General features: G+C 37.6%; 1 protein-coding gene across 5 annotated transcripts in view; it reads right to left on the reverse strand.

The window, feature by feature from the left end:
* Positions 1 to 3,409: 3,409 nt before the first annotated feature.
* Positions 3,410 to 27,813, reverse strand: part of Sytalpha (Synaptotagmin alpha) — a 79,118-nt gene continuing 54,714 nt past the window's right edge. For 4 of the 5 annotated variants that reach the window (XM_067769885.1, XM_067769884.1, XM_067769882.1 and 1 more), the window contains exons 2-8: positions 11,028 to 11,297; positions 9,588 to 9,966; positions 9,399 to 9,509; positions 8,105 to 8,225; positions 7,846 to 8,036; positions 5,639 to 5,942; positions 3,410 to 5,543 (exon numbers count right to left, since the gene is read on the reverse strand). In XM_067769885.1, the coding sequence (XP_067625986.1) occupies positions 5,353 to 5,543; positions 5,639 to 5,942; positions 7,846 to 8,036; positions 8,105 to 8,225; positions 9,399 to 9,509; positions 9,588 to 9,966; positions 11,028 to 11,242 (1,512 nt within the window). In that variant the 5' untranslated portion in view covers positions 11,243 to 11,297 and the 3' untranslated portion in view covers positions 3,410 to 5,352. Of the gene's footprint in view, positions 5,544 to 5,638; positions 5,943 to 7,845; positions 8,037 to 8,104; positions 8,226 to 9,398; positions 9,510 to 9,587; positions 9,967 to 11,027; positions 11,298 to 11,869; positions 12,032 to 27,813 lie in introns of those variants that run through there. The other variant, XM_067769886.1, reaches the window with a different exon arrangement.

Below are 27,813 nucleotides of genomic sequence, written 5' to 3' on the forward strand. Positions count from 1 at the left end.
CAGGAACGCTACCACTATTACTAAATATGTGCTAAATAAAAATTAGCAAAATTGGATGAAGAACACGCCCACTTTTTAAAAAAAAATTTTTTTTAATTCAAATTTTAACAAAAAATTTAATATCTTTACTGTATATAAGTAAATTAAGTCAAAATTCAACTCCTGTAATGATATGATGCAACAAAATACAAAAATAAAAGAAAATTTCAAAGTGGGCGTGGCTCCGCCCAGTTTCATTTAGTTTGTCTAGAATACTTTTAATGTCATAAGTCGAACAAAAATTTACCAATCCTTCTCAAATTTGATAGGGACATAGATTCTATGACGGTAACTGTTCTCTGTGAAAATGGGCGAAATCGGTGGAAGCCACGCCCAGTTTTTATACACAGTCCACCGTCTGTCCTTCCGCTCGGCCGTTAACACAACAACTTGAGCAAACAACGATATATCTTTACTAAGCTTAGCCCACCTACTTATCTGAACTCACTTTATCTTGGTATAAAAAATGGCCGAAATCCGACCATAACCACGCCCACTTTATCGATATCGAAAATTACGAAAAATGAAAAAAATGCCATAATTCTATACCAAATACGAAAAAAGGGATGAAACATGGTAACTGGATTGGTTTACTGACGGAAAATATAACTTTGGAAAAAACTTTGTAAAATGGGTGTGACACCTACCATATTAAGTAGAAGAAAATGAAAAAGTTCTACAAGGCGAAATCAACAGTCCTTGGAATCTTGGCAGGAATACTGTTAGTGGTATTGCGTATATAAATAAATTAGCAGTACCCGATAGATGATTTTCTGGATCACCTGGTCCACATTTTGGTCGATATCGCGAGAACACCTTCACATATACATCTAAGGACTACTCGCTTTTAGAACCCTCATTAATACCTTTAATTTGATATCCATATCGTACAAACACATTCTAGAGTCACCCCTGGCCCACCCTAATGGCGATATCTCGAAAAGGCGTCCACCTATAGACCTAATGCCCACTCCCTCTTAAAATGCTCAGTAACACATTTCGTTTGATACCCATATCGTACAAACATTCTAGAGTCACCCTTGGCCCACCCTATTGGCGATGTCTCGAAAAGGCCTCCACCTATAGACCTAATGCCCACTCCCTCTTAAAATGCTCAGTAACACATTTCGTTTGATACCCATATCGTACAAACATTCTAGAGTCACCCCTGGCCCACCCTAATGGCGATATCTCGAAAAGGCGTCCACCTTTAGACCTAATGCCCACTCCCTCTTAAAATGCTCAGTAACACCTTTCGTTTGATACCCATATCGTACAAACATTCTAGAGTCACCCTTGGTCCAGCTTTATGGCGATATCTCGAAAAGGTGTCCACCTATAGAACTAAGGATTACTCCCTTTTAAAATACTCATTACCACCTTTCATTTAATACCCATATCGTACAAACACATTCTAGAGTCACCCTGGCCCACCCTAATGGCGATATCTCTAAAAAGCGTCCACCTATAGACCTAATGCCCACTCTCTCTTAAAATGCTCAGTAACACCTTTCGTTTGATACCCATATCGTACAAACACTCTAGAGTCACCCTTGGTCGACCTTTATGGCGATATCTCGAAAAGGCGTCCACATATAGAACTAAGGATTACTCCCTTTTAAAATACTCATTACCACCTTTCATTTGATACCCATATCGTACAAACACATTCTAGAGTCACCCCTGGCCCACCCTAATGGCGATATCTCGAAAAGGCGTCCACCTATAGACCTAATGCCCACTCACTCTTAAAATGCTCAGTAACACCTTTCGTTTGATACCCATATCGTACAAACATTATAGAGCAGGCATGCTTAACGAACGAAACGAAATGATATCGTTTCGTTCGTTAAGCATGCCTGTTATAGAGTCACCCCTGACCCACACTAATGGCGATATCTCGAAAAGACGTCCACCAATAGACCTAATGCCCACTCCCTCTTAAAATGCTCAGTAACACCTTTCGTTTGATACCCATATCGTACAAACACATTCTAGAGTCACCCCTGGCCCACCCTAATGACGATATCTCGAAAAGGCGTCCACTTATAGACCTAATGCCCACTCCCTCTTAAAATGCTCAGTAACACCTTTCGTTTGATACCCATATCGTACAAACATTCTAGAGTCACCCTTGGTCCACCTTTATGGCGATATCTCGAAAAGGCGTCCACCTATAGAACTAAGAATTACTCCCTTTTAAAATACTCATTACCATCTTTCATTTGATACCCATATCATACAAACACATTCTAGAGTCACCCCTGGCCCACCCTAATGGCGACATTTCGAAAAGGCGTGCACCTATAGACCTATTGCCCACTCCCTCTTTAAATGCTCAGTAACACTTTTCGTTTGATACCCATATCGTACAAACAAATTCTAGAGTCAGCCCTGGTCCACCTTTATGGTGATATCCCTAAATGGCGTCCATCCATAGAACTATGGCCTACTCTCTCTTAAAATACTCTTTAATACCTTCCATTTGATACACATGTCATACAACCACATTCCAGGGTTCCCTAGGTTCATTTTCCTACATGGTGATTTTCCTTATTTTGTCTCCATAGCTCTCAACTGAGTATGTAATGTTTGGTTACACCCGAACTTAGCCTTATTTAATTGTTTTTAATTAGAATCGGTAGTTCTCGTTCACTTCCCGGAATGAAATGTTTATCAAACAGTATGTCAAACAGATACGCCTGTACCGAATTTCAAGATAGTCACACTATAAATTATATAAATTATGTTTTTTGAATAGGTCGGTCCCTGGTCCACTTCCCTGAAAAAAATGTTTCTCAAATAATTACCTATTCACGGAAGGTACTTGTTTGGAGCAAGTCGGACCCGGGTCCACTTCCCGGAATGAAAGATTTCTTAAATAATGTCCTAATCACGGAAGTGCCGCTATACCGAATTTCAAGCAAATTACTTCGTATACTTTTTTATTTAGTATAGGTTGGCTGCTGGTTCACTTCCAGGAAGATAAAGTATCTCAAATACTATCTTTGTGAAAGAGTTATCCCTGTACCCAATTTTAAGAGAATCGCAAAAAAAAAAATAGATTATTTGAAATAGGTCCAATTCCTCGAAAGAAAAGTTTCTCAAATAATGGCCTAGTCACGGAAGTACCCACATATCCCTGATCACCTTCTTGACATTTTTTGTGAAAAACACCATGTCTCGTTCTAAGGGCAAAGTATAGAAAAGTGTTTACATCTTCGCGTTATTCGGCGGTGTGATGGTGCTCCGTCTTCGTACATACTTTCACATTTATATATAGAGATGATTACTTACATGTAGAAGTAATATACCATTCATAAACAGATAAAGATATCAACTTATTCATAAATTTATTTATTTATTTTAATTTAGCACACGTAAACATCTAATGACACAGGATTTGATATATATAATTTCGTGTTTTATTCTGTATTTATAAATTACTACATATATACTTTTAGGTACTTTTGGACATATAGGTACATATATTCGTGGATATTATATGGTATTTTAGGATACATCACACATACGGTAAAGCGCAAATATAAAGTTTTTTTGAATTTTATTTAGTTAATTAGCATTTAGTTCGTTTAAAGTTCTTTCTTAAAAGCATAAATAAAATGTTCATACATACATAGTAGGGTGGTCCTTATTTGTGGACTTTTAAAAAATTAACGAGGCAGCATAATTTACTCAAAAATACTGATGGCGTATATTTTTTTGAAGGATTTTAGAGGTCACTACCAAAGATCAAACTGTTAGAAAATTCATTGCTATCTATCTATGTATATAAAAATCAAATTCTGTTTGTGTGTGTTCCCTATGGAAACGTATTTTCCACACTTCAATCTTCACCAATTTTGGCTATAGGTTCCTTCGATAAAGACGAAGGTTTTTCATATTTCAGAACTAAGAATTTTAAATAAAATTTTTATTTTTTTTTTTTCAATTTCACGTGCGCCACAGGTTGTTTCGACAAATTTTGTATATCAGCAAAAGTTACTTTTGTTTGGGCATAGCATTGAATTCACAAAAAGTTAAAGCGATTGCATTGAGTGATTTAAAAGTTTTTATTAAATTTAAGCATTCCATTGTAAAAATAGCTGTCTATGTGAAATGATAGACAAAAATTGTGCAGCTAAAATATTTTGATTAAGTTGTGAGAATTTGAGTACGAATTGTGTGTGACAATATAAAATTTGAAAAATAAAGCAAAGAATGATAAATTAGAGGAATGAGAGATCTAAGAAAAAAGAAGGAGAGAGGTGGAGGGTGTAAAAAAAGAAGAAGGAGAGATAAGGAAATTATAAAGGGCATAAATGAGAAAAATTGGGAGATACATTTTGAAGAAGATCAATAAAATCTTATATACTGATTGATTGATTTGGAGTAACGGAAAGGAATGCGTTAAAATAGACCTTTATATTTAGATTAGTATCTGCCAACCCGAGCAACGCCGGGTACCCTGCTAGTATAAAGATAAAACAGAAAAAACGGAAATTTAATTTTTAATGAAGGTTTTCCAAAGGTCAGCTTGTAACCTTATTATTTATTTTGGAACAAAAAAAATTTGTTGAAAGTTACTAGAAAAGGTAAAATAGTAAATAGTACCGTAAAAGGGCCATGCGCCACACAAAATTCAATTCTCCATAGCGGCCTCTAAATATTATTCAAAAAGATTTAGAAAAATGCTGAAATAGTTTCTCAGCATAGAGAACGAATTGAGATAGTGCCCTGCCAAAAAATCAAAAAAAAAGTAATTTGTTGCACCCGACTAAGCACCATCCTAGTACAAAGGTTTCTATGTATGTATATGCATATAAGATTTAAGCTAACACATACGTTTATATAACGATTAGTTTATGCTTGCACATTCAGCTTTTTCCTAACTTTTTTATTAAATATATTTTAATCTTATACCTACTGCGTATTCATATCCCTGCATTTCATGGCTTCATATATCGTATACACCTGGCATATAAACATGTATATACATATGTTTGTATATGTAAATGACAAAAATTTATTAGTCTATAGATTTTAATTGTTTTCAATAAGTTAATAAGCCGACTATGTGTCTATAGCTATGGAAGCTATACAATTTTATACCTCATAAATAGTTTAAAGTCATTTCAATTAAACACTCTTTTTTTAATTGAGTGAAAATGAGCGCTGTTCATATACATTACTCGTTAATGCGCTAGCACCCTACGTACAACATGCGCTGTTAATAAAACAGTCAATGCATGGACATAGCAGCTTCATGTTAAAAGCATAATCGTACTCTGTACTCTAACTGTAAACGCACATTTAGTTAACATTGGTTGGTGTATTTGGCACTACCGCATTCACATTGGAGCGCATGTTGCTTGTCTCTTGTAATGGAACCCATTGTGCAAGTGAATTTTTGGAACGAAACATTTCCTCGAAAAATATGCGTTCATCCGGGCGTACTTCTGTAGAGTTACCAATAACACCACGCCCAAGTATTTCACTGGAACCTGTTGAAAGATGAAACAGCAGAAAAGAAACAAAAAAAGTTGTAAGTATGTGTGGTCTATGTTGAAATATGTTATTCAGTTAAAACTCTCCTCACCTAATAGTCCATCATGTACTACCGTAAACTCAATAAGACAATTCTTTAATATCTCTTTATTCACATCGAATATTAGCGCCTCATTGTATACCGGATTGACTGTATTACGTGCCACACCAGTTTTTCGCTTCTTGATCTTTTTACCACCCGAAATAAGCGCAACTTTGATATATGGATCTGATGAGTTGCGTGAGTCGTCGATTATACGCAAATTACGCGCTTTAATAAGCGTCACTGTAAGTCGCTCAGCCGATGGTAGGAATGACAAAGAAACCATAACATCTCCCAAATCAACTTTGAGGTCCTTGATAAAAGATACATTTATGGATAAAAGTATTAGTTTTCTGTGGTACAAATTTACTCTACAACTAAAACATAATATCCCTCGAAAACCCAACTTAAGAAAATCTAGAGCACCATCCCTTTGTCGACTGCACATCAGAGCTCGTCCGATCCAATCGAAACCAAACGAGGATGCATATTAGGTGCTGATATGATAGAATTACCAGCGCACTTCAAAATTCAGAAGCATACAAGGGAGTAAAGAAAGATCTCGTCATTGCTATTTAGGAAAGGGCATTGTGAAGGGGTGGAGTGAGCATGGTCTCCATACAGACAAGTAATGAAGAAACGAGTTGGCGATTAAGAAACATTGTGGAAGCTGTGTTTTTCATCCAATCAGCCAGAGAGGAGAGGTACGCCACTCAACAAAACAGAAAAGTGGCAAACCGGCTGCCGTGGCTTTCTGGTGATCTGATTCTATGTACCGTAAGGACTTGAGATTTTTTCCCCGACTAAGAGCTGTCCTTTCAGTGTTACCCTATTTAACTTGTTACGGCTTTCCCACAAATTGTTAACCACTGAGCAGCTTCTCGCAGAAAAATAATTTCTTTAAGATGATCACACTCTTGAGAGTGTGTTACGTGCAAAGGTTGGTTGCATCGTTCGAGATGTTCTTAGCTAGATGCCAACGTTCACGCTTATCGTACCATCGATACCTTCCAGCAGCTAGCTAATCAGCACGCCACATCATCTTCCCGCTGTTGCTTGTGCCAAGTAGCGTCTCAGTCATCCCGTTGCCTCTATCATCATAGCATGGATGGAAGAAATGTCGAGCAGCAGCCCCTGACCCCATCTCATCACCCTTTTCCAGCATACGAAATCACGTAAAACGGAGTCATTCTGGTCCCCCACAAGAAAGCCTCAGGTCCTGACGGAGCAAGCGCGGAGGCATTATTTTCACTGTAAACAACTGTGCAGAGCTGTTTCCATTAGGTACAACAACTTTCGTTAAGCAAGCATCTTTCCCACAAGTTACAAGAGAACACGGCTAGACCGCATCACGAGGGACAAAGGAGACCCCGATTCTCCATATCCTGGACTCCACAGGGAGGTTAATGGAGAGCCCCCTGAACTAACAAGGGACATCAATCGGGGACAAGCCATTCCAATACTCACCTTAAGGAAATATCTGAATCGCTCCCATCTTGGACGAATAAATAGGGGATACGAATTACTTCAGCTTACTAAACGGTTTCCGCAGAAGCTGTCTTAGTAGTTAGCAAAACCATACTTGCATAACTTGTCTGAGAAAACAAAATAAATATACGACATCGTTGCACAAGCAAGTTACGGGAAAAATCCAGCCGACGCTTGAATAGCTTTGGAGTAGTTATAATAAAATGAATTTAGTTCTCCTCGATCTTTACCTTTGGTTGAAGAGCCAACATAGGTCATTTTCTATTCGATCCATACACGATTACTTCCATAAATGTGTTGACAGTATGGAGAGATTGAAAACTTTTACGGCGACAGAGGCGACGCAGGCCACACTTTCCTTGAATACGTTAACTTGGTGCCCTTCGGTAGTGACTGAGAGAATAAGGTCACCAGACACATGAGGACATCTCACCAATGGTTGCCCAGCCTATTCGGAATTTTACACTATCAGGAGCGAAGAGCGTATAATAATATTAGTTTTAATAAACACACCGTAAGCTTCGATTCCTCTGCTTAAAATTCAGAGATGCAGGACCTGGTCTAAGAAAAGGACGATCATAGAAAACAAGATTGTGCTTATGACTTTCTATGGAAAAGTTCCTTGGAAGATTTGTAGGTATTCTAAATTTTAGAATGATTTTAGTGTTGATGACTGTTAACAAAACGGAGGCGTGCCATAGAATTATCATACTACGGTTTTCACTAACCTGTTCAGAACATGATCCCAATGGAGTCCACAAGTCTACCTTATCAGTTAGGTCCAGACTGTTGAGTGGTATCTGCGTGCCACCAATACAAACGTGACGTGAATAGGCATCAAAGTCGTAGAGCAAAATTTCTATTGTACGTCTATTGATTTGATTTGGACTCTCTTCGAAAACAAAGTCTTCATCGAAAACTGCATGAAACAGAATTTAAATAAATTATTAGTCAAAACCTAATAGACCAATTTATTTTTTCACTTACTTGGGTTGAGTGTCTTTTTATGTATGCGCGTTTGCCAGAAATTCTTTTTCTCGGGAAGAAGACGTACTTTAGCATAAGGATCAGCGGTACCACTAAAGTCTCTTGGTTGCAAATTTTGTGCCTAAGGAAGGTGATGAAAAAAATTGTTTTATAAGAGATTTAATAAAGAAAAGGAAACTATGTTTCTAAACATCTCATGTGATATCCACTTTAACTGCGTTTTAATAGAACATTTATTTCCCAAATCAACTTCAGTCGATAGAATGGAAAACAGGGTGGGGCTAGCTCCGGCGAACGCAGGAAAACGGTTTCGGAGCCACAGAGTCATTAGCGCCCAGCTAGATGTTATGGCCTCATAGTATAGAAAGCTTAGCTTGACAACTCATCAATAATGGAGCTTAACCTGTTTTATTATTGTTGGTTATTAACGATATTTCTATTATATTTATGTATTTTGGAGCCGTTAATATACTTCGATAAAAAATTATTAAATTTTACAAGGAAATTGTTGGACGGACTCTAAGCTATTGGCACTCAGCAAAAAGTATCCTGAAATGCAAAGAAGAATTGTAGAGACTTCGCTCTGGTTGGACCATATATCTAAAATGGGTCCTTGTCATAAAGAGATAAAAGGTAACGGAAATGGCGATGAATTGGCACAGGAGGGTATAGCAATCGTTGAATCGGCGGTGGACGTGCCAATACGTTTGAACGAAATCAAAAGATTACAGACTGCAAATTTTCTAAAGTCATGTGCGAGTTAGACTCCCAAAGTTGCTCATATCTCTCAAGAGAGAAGACTTAAGACTCACGGTGCGCATACCAACTGGGCACTGCTTGTTGGCGTCACATGCTTATAAATAAGCCTTATCTATAACAGCAGATGTAGGGAGTACGATCTGCAGGAAGGAAGGGTTGAGAACGCTCAGTGTTTGGGTCCTGTGCTCGCCAGGTAAAGGCTACAGGCCAGGTCTCGACGCAGCAATAAAGCTAGGTCCAAGAAAACTTCTAGTATTTGTCAAGAGGACGGAGCTATTTTATAACATAAGTCCTGGTACCTAGTTGGGGTTTTTACGTTTGGTCGCCAGATTCTGGTAACACTATGGTCACATTTTATCTATGTGAGGTTTTTATTGACCAGCTAGTTCAACCTAAAAGAACATTAGCTAAAACTTAATCTATAAGTTCTGTAGACTTCCGTGTATTTCCCTATATAAGCAACTGTATTGTGCATATCTTAAATATGTAGTATGTAAGATTTGATTAAACTGTAGATGAAAATTCAAGTACTCACCTCAATTAAATGTACGGAAAGCATTCCAGCAATGGGATCATATACTAAGCTCATATGAATATTTCCACGAATTTCATCGCTACCTTGCGGTGAACCCTTCTGTTGGGAATTCTAGAATTCACAAAACAATACATATTTCGATTGATTGAAGTATATAGTCATCTCTCTCCTGTCAATATCTCAACTTACATTTCGATACAGTGACATATCAATTTTTGTATGATCCAATTTTGCGCTCATTGATGATACTTTCGGTCGACTTGGAGTCATACCCAAAACTACATGTTTATCGGAACGTGTTATGGGTACTGAACTGGTTGAAGACAAGGAGAGTGTATTCGATTTGAGACTACCCGTTGGTGAAGTGGGTGTGGGTGGTGGCGACTCTTCTGCTGATGTTGAAACCTGTTGTTGTACAGTCTTGCGTGGTGGTGGTACCCAAAATGAGGGATCATCAGTATTGATTGATGTGTGACTACCATTGGTTTTACAAATCGAACGTGAACGTGAACATTCGCTTACATTGTCGTCATTGAAACCGGCTGCGCCCGCAACAAGTGGATCGGTGCTGTTGGAGACAAATATATATGATTATCTTATAACTTTAAACGAGCAATTCTTGTATATTTGTATGTTTGTATAGCCGAACGATCTCGGGAACGGCTCAACCGATTTAAATAAAATTTGACACAGAGATAATGTATCACCTTCTTAGACTTTCTACCTAGGTGTTGCCACTCAGAATGTTTCACAAGGTTGCCACCTATTCGAAATTTAAAAAAAATTGCATGAGATATGCCGATATGGATATCAAACGAAAGGTATTTTACTGCGCATTACAATAGGCACATTTTTGAGTAGGGTCGCCATTTGTATATTTGTATGTTTGTATAGCCGAACGATCTCGGGAACGTTTCAACCTATTTAAATGAAATTTGGCACAGAGATAATGTATCACCTTCTAGGACTTTCTACCTAGGTGTTGCCACTCAGAATGATTCACAAGGTTGCCACCTATTCGAAATTAAAAAAAATTGCGTGAGATATGCCGATATGGATATCAAACGAAAGGTATTTCACTCCGCATTACGATAGGGACATTTTTGTGTTGGATTGCCATTTAGGGTTGGGGTAGTTAGACGAAATAGTACTATACTTACTCATATTCTATTAAAGCTTTCATGGAGAACATTAAAGTTAAAAATCTTCTTCAATTTGAAAACGACATCTAACCATTTAACTACTTACCAACAGATGGCGTTTAGGGAAGTAAGTTGACATTTAATTAAACTAACTGATGTCATTGGTGAAATTTACAAGTTTTTGAAATCTAATAAAATTGTGAGACTTTCATAGTGTATAACTAAAAAAAATGTTTGAAATTAATAATTCTATTTTTAAGGAAATCAAATATTGGTAAGTAAAAATATATAATATATGTACATATAAAAAAAGTAGTTTGATTAATGATGACATGTAGAACAAAGTATGTTATGCGACATACCCGGAGATTGCCGAGCAAAGCTCCGTCGCCCAAGTATTTTAATATTAAAGGAAACGTCATTACAAAAAAAAAGTTATTCATCTTTTTATCACTAAAATTTGTAAGCTACTTTTTCTGCTACTCACCTCTGTTCTGGATTCTGCGTCTCTGCCGCTGATTCCAGCAAATTTTTCTCAAACCAATTGAGTCGATATTTTTTTGAGCAAGAAATATAGAATAGCGCTCCAAAGACAGTTACCACCAGAAAGGATATGGAGGCATAAAAGCCTACTTGTGCCACAGAAACATCATCCTCCCTTATGAGGCTATCCATATCCTTGCCGTAGCTTATGGAAGGCATTTTTGCGCTATGTAAAACCACTGTTCAGGCTATAGTTTGAGTTTGTTGAAAGCCTCTGCAGAAAGGTGAATAAAAGGTAGAGATGAAAATGATTTAAGTTTAGAATGCTTCACTAATCCGTTAACATATAGCTTGTATGTGAATAAAAAGCCTTTTTAAAGCTGCATTTAGACTTTCGTGTACATAAATGAAGAAGAAGGAATTTGACTGTAATTGTAATTGTATTTGTCTAAATGTTAATTGTCTAATGTTAATTGTTCATATGAACGAATTGAATAATTTTTTGTCAATTCTGATAATGAGATTAATCTTTACAACGCGGAGCTTGCAGAAGCGTTTTTCGCTGCACAACTACTAAAAATTAAAAAAATTATTCGAGCAGATTTAATGAACCCCTTAATAAGTCAATTTTGCGTGGTTGTTTTCCTTCTGATATTATCGAATGCAGCTTCATAAATGTGTTATCTTATCTAATTTTACTGAAAGCTTTTATGGCACGTGCATACATCTGGCAAACAGAAAACAAATATTAACTCAACTGTAACATAAAGTATTTGTAACTAAAAATTATTTTCTAATTTGCAGTTCGGTATGCTTATAAAATCGAGTTTTTTTTGTTTTAACTACCATTTGCTTTTCAATGTTAATTTCGATATTTTTCCTTCTGCCTTTTAACTTTAACGTTTTTCTTTTATGAAAAATAAATGGTATTGTAACGAATTTTAGGAAATTGTTGATTATTTTGCAGCTTGTGTTATAGTTCCAATCTCTGAACTTTCGAATAAATAACTCAAATATACAATATAGCAAAATGTTCTTGTTTACTACACTGTAGTATTATTTCACAATAAGATAATTCGCGTACTTCACTTGTAGCGTGTTAAAATCAAACTGTCGGATTAATCCTCAGCTTGCGCTGCTTTTTATACTCTCAGTTGCTCCGTTCTCCTAGCATCTAGACTTTTCACGTACAGCCTTCTCGTAGAGCTACATATTTATTTCTCATTTCTGTATCTGATATTCACGTTTATCTTCTAGTTTTATGCGTAAAAATATATGAGAGCAATAACATCCGCCCTTAGATGACGATTACATGATATGTGACTGTTTCTCTTTCTTCTTTGCTCAACGCCAGTTTCCAAGAATGCATCTTCCCCCGCTCATGGAGACGTCAAATACTGGTTCTTTTGCTGAAACGTGGTTAGATGCCCGACCAGCCATCTTCATACAGGCCACTTTTTATATTGAATTCAATAGGCCAAAGTAAAAGGAAGCTCTGTGCTCTGATAACTGCGGATATTAGAAATGCTTTTAACACCGCAAAATGGATGCAGATAATGAAAGCGCTACGAAACTTTGGTACACCTGCTTACCTGCTTAGAATAATTGGTAGCTATTTAAGCAACAGAGTACCACTTTTTGACACGGATGAGTGTCCAAGAAAGCACCACATCAGGGGCGGTGTCCCTCAGGGATCTGTTCTAAGTCCAACGATATGGAGGCACGGAAATTGTCGGCTATGCAGATGATATTGTCGTTGTAGCAGTGGCCAAGAAACTTGATCTGCTTCAAGCTTTACGGAATGACGCCGTGAGAAGGATAAAGGAATGGCTGACGAACATGGGGCTGGAGATGGCTAGCAATAAGGCAGAAGTGGTTTTGGTGAGCTCAAAGCGGACTGTGGATGAGTTAGTCCTAACCATACGAGATTATCAATTAAATTCAAAGCCTTTCTTGAAATATCTAGGAGCAAACATTGGCTTCAAACAAACTTTTAAGGAGCACTTCAGGGCTATGGGGGTGAAATTTTCTAGAGTTAAAGGAGCCCTAACGAGAATAATGCCCACATAGGCGGCCCAGGCGAAGCTACCCGTCAGATATTATCCAACGTAACCAGCTCGATAATATTATATGCAGCGCCAGTATGGCACGGATCTAAAATGTTCCACCAAAAAGATATACTAGCAGCCTACCATAGTATTGCTATACGAATAGAATGTGCTTATCGGACTGTGTTCGACGATGCGATCCATGTTTTATCCAGGAAAATCCCAGTAGATCTACTCACAGGTGAGATGGCCGATCTGTATGGCATTGGAAACAGCTGACCATCTGAAGATTCTAAGGAAAGCACAAGGTTACGAACAATAGTTAGGTTGCAAGGACGGTGGGAAGAATCGAGAAAAGGCGCTGGACCTTTATGCTAGTTGGGAATATAGCGGAATGTTACGAGCGAAAACACGGCGAACTAAACTACCACCTCACATAGATATTGAGCAGGCACGGCGAAGGAAGGAGGAGGAAGGAATATCTACATAAGCGAAGGATAGAAAAGGATCCTTTCTGTCCACATTGTCCTCCGAATTGGAAAGTGCAGAACATGTAATATTTCACTGCCTTCGTTTTCATGGCGGAAGACTCTCCGTACACAGAGTTTTTGGAGAGGAGCTTTCCATTAGGAATTCAGTCCCCCGAATGTACGGACAAATAGATTGTTGGACTGCTGTGAGCAAGATAGCTTTTATAGTTATGACGAAATTGATGCACGATGAAGGGGAGGGCAGAGAAATGCGCATACGAAGTAATGGCGACTAAATCGCCTTTCCTCCCCGTGACGTTATGCCTACCGGCGGTCCCACGGGGTGCGGATACATGAACAGGATTAGCCTGCTTTCATTGCACCACTTGAGGGTAGTGCGCTACCCCAACGTCCAATAAAAAAAAACAGCTGCTGGCTACATTTATGTGTGAAATATTCTTTTCGCTCTTAGCTTCGCTGTTTACATACATATGTGTGGCTGCTTTCTTTGCTGTTATTGCTGCATTTATTTATAAGCAGCATAGAGATGTATCGAAATGCTAATATTCCCCACAGTATATTCAGTTTGATCAGAATCTCGAAAGTTGTTAGTCCTTAAAGGATCTGTATCTCTTAGCCACCAATAATTATAATGACATAATCAACATGCTGAGCTAAATTGATTAAATCATGTCCGTGTGTCTGTTTAGAAAGGAAACTAGTTCTCAATTTTTGAGATATCTTGATTATGTTTGATGAGCTGGTGTATTCTGATCTAAATATCTCCGCTGCCTTGTTTTGTGATCTAGTTATTGCTATTCTACTAATTCCATCATCATCAAATGCGTCATCGTACAAGCTGTTTTTACGTGGTCACCGTTAACCAATTTTACCTTGGCAGCAGTTGCTCCTGCATTTCGTTGGGTTGACTTGTGCTTTCAGAGAGTAGGTATAAGAGTTGTAGAGAGTAGTAGAGTAGGTAGTTGAGCTGGGATTGCAGCCTTTCTACATCTAGATTTCCTTCGGTTTTTTGCTTCTTGCTTTTAGGCGTGAGCGTATTTTGGCTGAGACGCTGGCGATCCAAGTCGATGTATCTATTATCTTATATATCCGGTTATTCAGATATTACGAGTATTTAAAATAAGATCAGATTATTGTTCAGCTCCATTCATGGAAGGAGGTCTTCATCACGGCCGAAGACAATTTCGTCTTTACTATTCTCCATTCCATCTCAATGTCCTTCTTATTCTTCCTCCTCAAAACCATCCTGTTACTATTAAATATTCACTCTTCATTTTCTTCGTCCTCCTTTAACTCGACTTGTGAGAAAAATAATCAGAATGTCAGTAAAATTTCTCGAATATGTGTTGCTTGTATTGATATATTGGCGATATAGCATGTGTTAAATCATAAATGTTCATAAGTTTTTATTAATGTGATTTTGATTGATTACAAATATTTTTTAATTCATTTTTCTATGTTTTAGGTATTATGCTTTATAAAATGTGCACATTGATTTGTACTCCCAAAATTCTTTGTGAATCAGAACACTCGCGTCTTATCGTACAAGTAAAGGTCAAATTAGAAGTTTCGCTGAAATTATGAAAGCTTTTTAACTGAACAAAAGTTGTACAGTATTAAAACGAATTTTGGCGATTCCTGATAATTATGCACGTTCTACTAACGTTTGAATTGAATAAATTAACTAAGATGTGAGAAAAAACCGTTTTTTTTTTAAATTGGTTGTATAGGGAATTTATTTTATAATGGTCAGCTCGGACAGCAAAATAAGCTCCCTCACCAAATTTCATCAATATATCTGCAAATTTAAGGGACTAGTTTGCTTTCAAACATACAGATGGATAGACGGGTATGGTTACGTCAAACCAGATTGTCAACCTAATCAATTCGGTATTCTTATTGGTGGGTCTATCTCTTCTCTTTTAAGGACAATTCTGAGGTTCGTGACCAACCTGATATACCATTTTATTTTCATGAAAGGTATAATAAACGTAACACAGGAATAATAAGGATAAATGGAAGAAAAATTAGGTGATATGGGGAAGAGACGGCCTTTGCTTCAAATGTATGCAAACCATTTTTCGCCCAGCACAACGTCTGCCGCGTATGCTAGTTTGGTACAACAGATAGTTACATACCAACAAATACACTAGTGAAGCCAAAGTAAGCGTGTTAAAATGGAATATTTTTTTTGATGGGCAAACGTTAATTGCAAAACCGCTTTAGTGAAATATATAAGCATGCGTCGCTTTTATCAACAAAGATATTTCATCTTAATTAATGAAATGCTTACATATACATAGTAAATGAGAAAAAACGTCAAGTACCCAGTAAAAAGAAAAAACTTAAATAAGGGGCAAAGTATTTATTTTTATACTTGTCTGTATGTCATTAAACATTTCCGCAAATTTTTCCACCAGATTTTTCTTCAGAAACACTTCCACAATTCTAATTGAATTTTTTTCGAATTCGCTGTACTGTGATAATCAATTCCAAAAACAATATTGTAACGAATTTACTGCAAATCCTCTTATTTGTCATTTTGCTAAGTTCGAATCACTAAACTGTTGAATAAATAACTCCAATATTTAATAATGCAAAATGGCCTTTAATAAATTATTGCTATTGCTCGCTAGATAGCGTCTTAATCGAAACTGCTCTACCGTTGGTGCTTTTATACTCTTTGATTTCCTCGTGGCATCTTCTAGGCGCTTCCAGAATTTACTTAGTTAGTTAGCGGCCACCGTGGTGTGATGGTAGCGTGCTCCGCCTACCACACCGAATGCCCTGGGTTCACATCCCGGGCAAAGCAACATCAAAATTTTAGAAATAAGGTTTTTCAATTAGAAGAAAATTTGTCTAAGCGTGGTCGCCCCCTCGGCGGTGTTTCGCAAGCGCTCTGGGTGTATTTCTGCCATGAAAAGCTCTCAGTGAAACTCATCTGCCTTGTAGATGCCGTTCGGAGTCGGCATAAAACATGTAGGTCCCGTCCGGCCAATTTGTAGGGAAAAGCGAGCACGACGCAAATTGGAAGAGAAGCTCGGCCTTAGATCTCTTCGGATGTTATCGCGCCTTACATTTATTTAATTTATTTTATTTAGTTATAAATTTCTCAACTACAACTACGGATGTATGCGCTTGTTTGTGTGAGCGACACTTCCACAATCACAATTGCATACCTTTAGGAGCATTTCAGATAAGATCTCTGCATGTGCTTGTGCGTTGCTTCTCCGCCGCGTGCACGCGTATGTTTAGACATAATGATTGAGTTATTGATGTGACTTCACGTCCCTGCTTAGCATCGGCCTAGAGATGACAGTACCCCTTAGTGCCGCCAACATTGGTAACAATATGTATTTGGATCAATGTAATGCTTCCTTATATCAAGATAATCTTTTTATTTCTTTATTAAAATTAAAGTATGCTTTCCGCAAATTATAGAAACATGTATAATATAAACTAGGATTGTCCTTATAAATCAAATAACCCATTTTTTCAGCATCAACCCTTCAGACCGTAACACTAAGGTCAAAAACATCCCATATACATTTTTCACGAACGTTACCGTGCGTTGCAAAGGGGAGAGAGACGCCTTTAAGGGAAGCAAAAAGCAGTGGTAGAAAGGCGTGAATGCGAGAAGCTTGATCTGCGAGCCACCAGGAATAACGCCCGCAAATTTTACCAAAAAAAAAAAAAAAATCGGCGATAGACGGAAGGTTTGAGTCGAAGGCAAACACAATTACTGGCGTATGCTGATGACAAGGTCAGTGCATATGCTGACGACATTGACATCATCGGCCTGAACACCCGAGCCGTAAGTTCTGGAAAAAGAAGCGGAAAGAATAGGATGAGTTTGGTTTTGAACGAGGAGAAAACTATCAAAGAGTCAACACATTTTCGTCTTGATAACGACGTCATTGTTGGACGCCATACTTTCGAAATAGGGAAAGACTTCATTTATTTGGAACCAGCATTAACACCACCAACAAAATCAGCTTTGAAATCCAGTAATGTATCACTTTTTCCAATCAATGCTACTTTGGACTAGGAAGGCAATTTACAAGTAAAGTCCTCTCTCCCCAAACCAACATCATGCTCTACAAGTCACTTATCGTACCGGTCATGAAAGGTTCATTAAAAGATTTACAGATCTCTACGCGTGGGTGACAGCGAGAACCGAAGAAGATTAAATGATGAGCTGTACGAGCTTTACGCAGACATCAACATAGTTCAGCGAATTAAAAACACAGCAGCTTTGTTGGCTTCGTCAATTGATGCAAATGAAAGACGATGCTCTGACCAATAAAGCATTTTTGGAACCCACCTGCGGAAGCGGACGAAGAGAACGGCCCCCACCCCTTTGGAAGGACCGGCTTGAAAATGATTTGAATTGCAGTCGGGGTCAGGAAAGAAGCGACTGGCATGCCTTTTTGGACCCCCAAAACCGTTTAAGCTGTTAAGTACCAATTAGGTAAGTTGTAAATTTTCACCCCGTTTGGAGACCGTTATATGGTCTCGCAGAAGTCGAAGTAAAGATTGCTCTGTGGAGACTAAACAAATTGAAATTTAATTTTTTAATTTTTAATACCAACAAAACTAGAGCATAATACAGTTGGCTTTATCACATATAAATTTTGGCTACGATTGGAAGTCCCGGCGTAGTAAAACCTGAACTTTAATAAATTTTTGGTAATACCATCTGAAGAGGTGAGCCTGGAGAAAATCGTAGATGCGAATTTTATGGACCACCCTAATAAACACGTGCGTATTCTACACAATGGCTTCTTTGTCTTGTCCTTCACTTTGTCGTAATTTAATTCATTTACTTTATTAGATTCGTTAGCAGGTCGATGCGATAAATAAATGGATTTTACCGAATTTATTAGTCATTTAACAACATATTTATGCTCCGGTGAACGGTTAGAAATATTATGCAATTTGCTTAGATGAGATAAATATACCTGCATTGTCACACGAAAGTCGTAAGAAACAAGATCAGTGAGTGAGAAGAGTTTACCCCTTTTTTCAAGGTCAATATGGTAGTTGCTTGGCTTGGCTCAATCCGAACTTCCTGAAATCTGCGCTATACGAGCAGAATAGATGAGACACATCATCGCTAGCTCGCTTTGCAACATAATCGGCTTAGGAGTCTTAACGCTAGGCAAGATTGCAACATTTGACTTTACAGACTTAAATTTACGCCTCCAAGAAACTCGGTCGTCTGTAGCGCTCATAACAAGCTTGGCCGATAACCTAGCTGGCTATCTCCTGATAAAAAACATGCAATGTGCACACTCCAAAAAGTTCCAGCATCGGAAGGAACAGTATCTTGTGGAAATTGGTGTCAAAGGTGGTGGGGTTTTTGGTACAATCCGCAGTTTAACGATATGTTGATGGTGCCTAGCGCATTGGCGATGCTACTTTATTTCGAGTGGTTGACAAGTCACAGGCTTTGCGGTGAAATAAGGGGCAGGACGGCTTCAAGTGTCTTGGCTACTGGTGATAGGAGAAATATCGACCTATAGGCAAATTATCTGTGCGGCCGGTAAGCATCGGTCTTGCCAGACACAAAACTCCAAAACCAAAGAGAATTTAACAATTTAGTTATTACATATCTGAGCTCCCTTCTCCACCCGAATGAGTGGACTATATGAATGGATAATGGAGTGCTGAATTAGTCCATCTATTGTTTTTGTCAACTGCTTTCTGCGCAACCTTACTATCCTGGGAGTTTTTTTCGCAGTCTCCAGAAACTCTGTCTCATCCTTGCACCATCTGACTCTCGCGAATCAGGATCTACTCCGCCATTCGGCACAGTGTTGTGAGTTGTGTTTTTGTCTCTCTTCAACGCTCGGGTGTTCTTCCCAAAATCCTCTTTTGAAATATCATGATGTACATACACACATGTATATGTATAACATTATTTTTTCTGATTTTGATGCATTCACGTATGTATGTACATATAGAAGTGCTTTGTAAACACTTACAGTTTAGTGAAAGTTGTGTGTCAACAAATCACATTAACAAGAAAAACAATCACAAGTCATGACGCACGCTGAAGATTAATGGTTTGATTGTAGGATTCCTGTCATATCTTATTTATGCAAATATCTTTAGCTCTAATATAAAAATTTAAAAAGCATAGTTTTTATGTGCGAGAAAAAGATAGAGAGTAAGAGAGCGGTGAGAGCGAAGGAAAGGAAACGGAGAAAGGAAGGAGAGATAGAAACATCTTAAAATTCATACCAACCAATCAAATTAGGGCAGAACACCGTTTGTCTGATTGAAAGTATACAAAAACAAGATCCTACCAAATTTTAGCATAATATCTTCAAAGACTTTTGATTTACAGCAAAAAAAATGTGGATTGGGTTACTCGAAACCTTTATTACGTCATAAAATCAATTTACTGGCCAAAGTATACAACTTAATCGGTATTTGCTTATTGATAAAACTTTTCTTATTTTTCGAAATTTTCGATATCGAAAAAGTAGACATCTTCAAAGCTAATTATTCACAGAGAAGTAAAATAAGTGCACTGGTTAAGATATCTACTCATTCGTTGTCCTATTAATGTTGTAATAACTTTTGCGCAACCAAAGTTGGGTATAAAAATTCTCCATTCAAAAAAGTCGCACCCTTATTTGCTCCCACTTGTTGATTCTATTTGCTTATTACTTTCCCAAGGTATTTCATGAAAAAAAAAATCGGAAGGTTTCTTGGAGTGAGATTTGGTACTGTTAAACAACCCTCACCGGCGGAAAGATTTTCCAGCCAAATTTCGGTGCAGTTGAGAAGGCCCGTACAAAGTTGTGAAGAAGATCAGTGATACCATCTACCGCATACAAACCACAGGGAAACCACGGAATAGAAGAGTGGTATATTTGGAGATGCTAGCGGTGTTTATATCGGGAGATTTGTCTGATCGGGACAATCAGACTTAGGTGGAGGGCAGTGTTACGAATATTAGCAAAACTAAGCCGATGCTAAACAGTGATATCTTGCACATCCATAGATCCTCATGTATCTACATAAACGAAACAATAATTGCGTCTACACATATGTACCATGTACGTATACGAGCAGCGGAGAATCAATGCACAAACACATGCATATATCTGATATACCCCTGAAAGTATGCAATAAGAGAGACTATAAAATCGTGCAATTGTAGTAACAGCTGAGAAGTTTGGGAGCTTGATGGCAACTAGTAGATTCTGGAAACGGAAGCGCCTAGAAGATGCGAACGTTGAAATCAGAGAGTATACAAGCAGCAAATGTAGAGGCGCTGTAATTCAGTTCTCATTTGAGCTATCAATCAGTTTGGTTATTAAGCCAGCTAGTTGCAAAGTATAAGTGTTATTTTGAAGTACTTTAATAAAGGCCATTTTTCCATTATTCAATATTGGAGTTATTTATTCAACAGTTTAGTGATACGAACGTTAGCAGAAGATTGCAAATAAGAGGATTTGCAAATAAATTCGTTACAATATGTTAAATTTTTTACCATCTGAAAAACGAATACTGGAAAATATCGTTTATTTAATTTATAAGGACCACCCTAATGCTCTTCGATACAAATTACGCATGTAAATGTTACGTAATCCGAACACGTTTTTGCTGTAGGGCTGTTTTGGTATGACCCATAAGCTGGTGCAAGAGCATATCAGATTGATATTTTTACCAAAAGACTATCACTTCCACAAACTGCCCCAACACCTTCGGGAATGCTTTTGTTAATTTGCATTTTTTAAAAAAAATCTTTCTATGAATTTTGTAACTGAAGCTATGAAAACGAAACTCAGTCTCAATCTCTCGAATTCTCGATTGGTTTGCATAATTTCGGTCACAAAATTCATAGAAGTTTTTCAAATGCAAATAAGCACAATGTCAAAAATTTTAAGTTCCCGCAATAAAGATCTCTTTAGTGAGAAACTCGATGGTAGATTCGCAGATATGATAGCTCTTAACTCTAGCTATCAATCTCCTACTATTTCTTCACTTTACATAGTAAAAACAGGCAACATTAGAGGGCCGCCTACAAGCTTCCAAGCACACGACCTCTCTTTCTATTATGTGACGGTGTAACTGAAAGATGTTAAATGCAGTTGGGACGTTTTCTGTGATAAATTAGTGTTGGCACTTCGACACTACAAAGTCAACCCGTGCTGTACTCAGTATTCATTATTAAAGGACGCTCATAAATAAAGCTTTCACAATCCTGCAACCAAAAGCTTACGAGTTCAAAGTATTTTGGCTAAAGACACTGCCACGCAAAATCTTATCAAAAACATATTCTCATAATGCCCACAAATAGTTACAAATCCCATATGGGACTCATAGCTAATGGAAACCATAACGAAACAATATTCTATTTTCTTGAAAAGCAACAAACTTTGGACAGTGTGTACAATGTACACTGTACATATATATGTACATAAGTATAAATGGCTGTTCAAGTACAAATGATATAAAATAGCTGAGTAAGATTTTGTAAAAAAGTTTATCTGCTCCTTGACTCAAAGATTTGAAAAGAAAGGTTTACATGCTCACTTTCGTTGCTACGAAAGTTTGCTTCAAGTTTGTTTTTATTTTTCAACCTCTATGCTTTTGCTGGTGACCCTCAATATACGCAATTGTATTTAACCTTTAACCAAACCTAGTGGAGGCTTTTGAGGATAAAGAAAGTAACTAACTTTCATGTAACCAATAGTCTACAATTGTACTACAAATACAAATTTTGTAGCAAACTTCCTCTCTTAACTAGTTAGATGATACTCTGGAGACATAATAAGACATCCCGTGACAGTTCCGAGCGCTGTGTTTTGACAGGCCTACAGTTTAGGTTAGGTTAGGTTAAGAGAGCGTGCGCAGGCGATACCCACACTTCCACTCGGAGACATTTTTGTCCATTGTGAGTGCCCTCAGTAAGTACAGGGTGGCGGCAAATTCGTTTATCCCCCTTACCTCCTAGCGGTCCTCAACGAGCCACTTGCTTTCCCTGATGAACCCAAAAAGAAGCGAGACGTCCACCTTCCCAACCTCTGCCAGGCTGTCGAAGAAGCGTGAGTCCAGAAATCTGAGCCTTCTTCTTTGAAGCGCCGGGCATCGGCAGAGAAAGTGGTAGATCGAGTCCTCTTCCTCCTCATTCTGACAGCTTCTGCTTGTTAGTATTCGCCACCGTCGGAGCATTGGTGCGATAGCACAATGACCTGTGATGACACCCGTAAGTACCCTCATCGCAGATTTGTTCAGTTTGAGAAGGAAGCTGGTGCCCTTCCTATCCAAGCATGGCTATAAAGACCTTGGGACTTCGCAGTCCACCCTATTGGTCCATAGCAAATCCGTTACTCTGTTCTCATATTCGTCGATTCTCCCCAGGAGACAACTCAGCAGCGGTCGGACGGAGTTGTCCACCTCACTTATGTCTAAGTCGGAACGTTTCCTAGCCATCTCATCCGCGATATCATTCCCTTCAATGCCGCTGTGGCCAGGGACCCAGCAAAGGGAGACATCGAGATGACTATAGAAGCCAGAGAGGCCTACAGTTTCCTTCAGTATCTTTCTTTTAGGCTCGCAGATCATACTGGGAACTCGTAGCATACAAGCGGCCAGCCAATTGCTTTATAGGTAGTTAATAGCATTTCTTTATCTTTGCCCCAAAAGCTGCCGGCAAGAGACTTGAGGATTTTGTTACGGCTCTGGATTTTAGGTCCGATTTCGGCTGTATGCTGGCCAAAATTTTGATCCGACGTGGATGTCCAATATGGTCGACATTTGCCATGACCAAGTTGTAAATAAGGTCGCCGAGGATTTGATCGATGACAATATCAGGCAAGGTGCAAAAAGTGTAAAGATTAGGGCGAAAGTCATTGATTTTATACTTTTGTTACGTCGATGGATGGGCCGGGACCTGTTGCCATTATCGTGCAGTAATCGACAAAGGACACAATTATACATAACTCCCTCCGGTGGGGAAATAAGTTTCGATATGTAAAAGTAAAACAAAGCTGGTGATAGGACACCACCTTCACTTAATTATTCTGCGTTCAAATGTTACGTTCCTAAAACACACTGATGCCCGCCGACCGCACGGATAATTTGCAGGCCATCTTTTTAGACTGCGAGGAAGGGTGAACCCTTTCTAGTCTTGCAACGTGCTGTGATTGACAGTATCAAAGACTTTTGATAAGTCTGGCGCTACGAGTACTGTTCTATGGTGGTCAGTGCTTTAAGGTGTCTGCCTTTCTTACTTTGGGGAAGCTTTTAAGAGTTCACAACTCAGAGGATGGCTTCTTACGGGAACATATACGATTACAATCATGACAAAAGAATTTTAATCCAAATTTAATCTCACGCCAACGTTTATTTATTTACATTTACTTACTTAAACAGTGAGATAATTTGTAATCAAGATTTGTTTTTGATTCATTATTTGCTGGTTGCGAATGAGCGAAAGAAAAGGTTAAAAGCATAAATACCGCAAACACATTTGTAACCTGTTGTGTTTTCTGCTCTCAAGCGGCAAAACAATTCTGGATAAAAGCATACGTTTATAAACAATAATATTTACTGTTCTTGGCTTTCCATTTGCTCGGCTTATTATTTCCCCAACAACTGGCGAAAAGTGAATAGCCCTTAAGCAAGATTATAAACAGACCGACTGACAGCCAGGCATGTGTTCAGCCACTCAACAACATAAAAGGCCGCACTCAAGAAAAATAAAAATTCTAACAAAAGATTTGTGGTGTAGTGAAAACTTCTACCAAATAAGCAGCAAAAAATATTGAAGGTAGTGAGAAAAAGTGTTATCTCAATTTGATATGCAGCGTTGGTTATTATTTGCAACTAACACCAAACGTTTGAAGAGAAGCTCGGCCTTAATGTCTTGGAGGGTATAATGCGCCAAGCTGTTATTTTGTAGTGGCTTTATTCTGAGCGCCTGCCATTTTACCAGCAAACAGAATATGAAGACGGTGTAAAAGTTGATTGTAAATTAGTTAAACCATTAATAAGAATATTGTTACCAGACTAAAATAAAGGCATTAAAGTTCGCTTAAACTTGTGATATAAAAAATCAGCAATTCGAAAATACATTTCGGTTCCATTCCACTCCGGTCTTGCTTATTATATAGGGTTTCCAGGTCAAATGAAACTTGTTTTAACCCAAATTAAACCTTTCTCAAATTAAATTAAACTTTTTTTCAATTCAAGTAAAAGAGTTAATTAAAATAAAAAGAAATTTATTTCAAATGAAATTAAGTTTTACCAAATAAAATGATACTTTTCTCAAATCAAATTAAACTTTTTTCAAGTATAAATAAACTTCTTTCAATTAAAATGAATCTTACTTCAAAGTTCAGTGTTTGGTCAAATAAAATAAAACTATTTTCAAATCAAATTAAACTTTTCTCAAGTCAAATTAAAATTTTTTCAAGAAAAATTAAACTTTTTTAAAATAAAATTAACTAATTTCCAATGAAATTAAGTTTTAAAAATTAAATAAAACTTTTTTTAAATCAAATTAAACTTGTTTCAAATAATATGGGAATAATTTTAAATGAAATGAAGCTTTTATCAAATAAAATAAAATTATTTTCAAATCAAATTAAACTTTTCTCAAGTCAAAGTAAACTTTTTTAAAATAAAAGTAAACTTTTTTAAAATAAAATTAAACTAATTTCCAATGAAATTAAGTTTTATCAAATAAAATAATGGCGGCCACCGTGGTGTGATGGTAGCGTGCTCCGCCTACCACACCGGATGCCCAGGGTTCAAACCCCGGGCAAAGCAACATCAAAAATTTTAGAAATAAGGTTTTTCAAGTAGAAGGGTGTATTTCTGCCATGAAAAGTTCTCAGTGAAAACTCATCTGCCTTGCAGATGCCGTTCGGAGTCGGCATAAAATCATGTAGGTCCCGTCCGGCCAACTTGTAGGGAAAATCAAGAGGAGCACGACGCAAATTGGAAGAGAAGCTCGGCCTTAGATTTCTTAGGAGGTTATCGCGTCTTACATTTATTTTATTTATAAATAAAATAAAACTTTATTCAAGTCAAATTAAACTTTATTTTATTGAAATGAAACTTATTTCAAATGAAATTAAGCTATTATCAATTAAAATGAAAATTTTTTCTAATCATTTAGACTTTTTTCAAGTCAAATTAGAATTATTTCAACTAAAACGAAACTTATTTCAAATCCAATTAAACTTTTACCAAATAAAAGACTTTTTTCTCGTCAAATTAAATTTTTGTTTTCAATAAAATGAAGCATTTATCAAATTAAATTAAACTTTTTTTCAAATCAAGTAAAACTTTTTAAATTAAAATGAAACATATTTCAAAGATATTAAACTTTTATCAAATAAAATAAACATTTTACTACCTTTATATTAAGTCCCTTTCATGTTTGTCCCCTCATATCCATACGAATTTTTTACCCACGGGAAAGTCTCTTTCGGTAACTTCCCGTTGAGCTATACACTTGATACTTAGAACATAGTTCAGATCTGGGGGACATTACAATGCAAGTGAAAAAAAACCGCTAGTTGGCGCATGGATCGAGATATACAGAAAATTAATTTTAAAATAGAAATTTTGCGATCGACCTTTAACTGACTTCTAGGTGATCCAGAGACTTGAAACTTAGCACATAGTTTGCGATTCGATGGCACTACAATTCGGGGAAAACAAAATGCCGCCAGTTGGCAGACGAATCGAGATCAACGAAAATCCCTGAAAAAATGCGGGGAATCTTGCCATCGATTTTTAAGTAACTTCCCGGTGAGCTAGAGACTTGGGCCACGAGTCAGAACCCAGTGACGATGCCATATTTGATACAATAAATTTCGCTAGGTGGCGCATGGATCGAGTTGCTAAGAAAATTAGTTTTGATTTGGCAATCTTTCAATCCATTTTTAACTAACTTCCCGTGACCTAGAGACTTGAAACTTGGCACACAGTTCGAGGCTTGGTGAAAAAATCATCCACGGAAAACAAAATTCCGCCAGGTGGTGCGCTAAGTGAGATAACTACAAATCTTTGAAAAACGATGGCAGTTTTCCAATCGATTTTTGAGTAACTTTCCAGTGAGCTGGAGGTAAGAAACTTGAGCCGTAAGTCAGAACCCGGTGACAATACAATATTTTATCAAAAAAATTCCGCTAGGTGGTGCATGGATCGAGATATTAGGAAAATTAATTTTAATTTGGAATCTTTCAATCCATTTTTAACTAACTGCCCAGTTACCTAGAGACTTGTAACTTAGCACCTAGTTAGAGGCCTGGTGACAATACAATTTATAGAAAAAATAGTTCCGCTAGGTGGCGTACTAATTGAGATAACTACAAATCCCTGAAAAGCGAGGGGAATCTGGCGATCGATTTTTGAGTTACTTGCCGGTGGGCTAGAGATTTAAAATTTGGGCCGTGGGTTAGAATCCGGCGACAATGCAATATTTTATCAAAAAAAAAAAAATCGGTAGGTGGCACGCGGATCGAGATAGTAAGAAACAAATTTTAATTTGGGAATGTTTCAATCCATTTTTAACTAACTTCCCGGTTATCTGGAGATTTTAAACCTGGCACTTAGTTAGAGGCCTGTTGGCAATACAACTTATAGGAAACAAAGTTCCGCCCGATGGCGCGCTGGTCAAGATAACTGCAAATCCTTAAAAAACGGGGGGAATCTTGCGATCGATTTTCGAGTAACTTCCCGATGAGCTAGAGACATGAAACTTGGGCCGTAAGTCACAACCGGGTGACAATGCAATATTTTGTCAAAAAAAATCCGCTAGGTGGCGCATGGATCGAGATATTGGGAAAACTAGTTTTAAATTGGGAATCTTGCAATCGATTTTTAGCTAAATTCCTGGATACCTAGAGACTTGAAACCTGAAATATATTTTAAAACTCGGTGACAGTGCAATGTTTGATCAAAAAATTTGAACTATTTAGAAGATTAGGCCACACCTTCATGGCTATCCTCCTGAGTGTTGCAGGCGTTGTAGAATTCCACCTCGTTGAATGCCAAACTAAATGCACGTCCTTGCATACTTTTAGGCGTACGCGACTTTCACCACGATTATTTTAGACTTTCAGGCGTATGCGAATTTCGCCACGATTTTCAGTTGTGCAAATTAAGTAGCGGACAAACCAGGTAGAATTCTCTTACGATGCACATTCAATTCAGCAATGAAAATTCACCACATTATCAATTGTGTTGAACTTACTTCCTCAATAATTGTGATCAT

Source organism: Eurosta solidaginis, chromosome 2, assembly GCF_040869045.1.
Source record: "Eurosta solidaginis isolate ZX-2024a chromosome 2, ASM4086904v1, whole genome shotgun sequence".
NCBI lineage: Eukaryota > Metazoa > Arthropoda > Insecta > Diptera > Tephritidae > Eurosta > Eurosta solidaginis.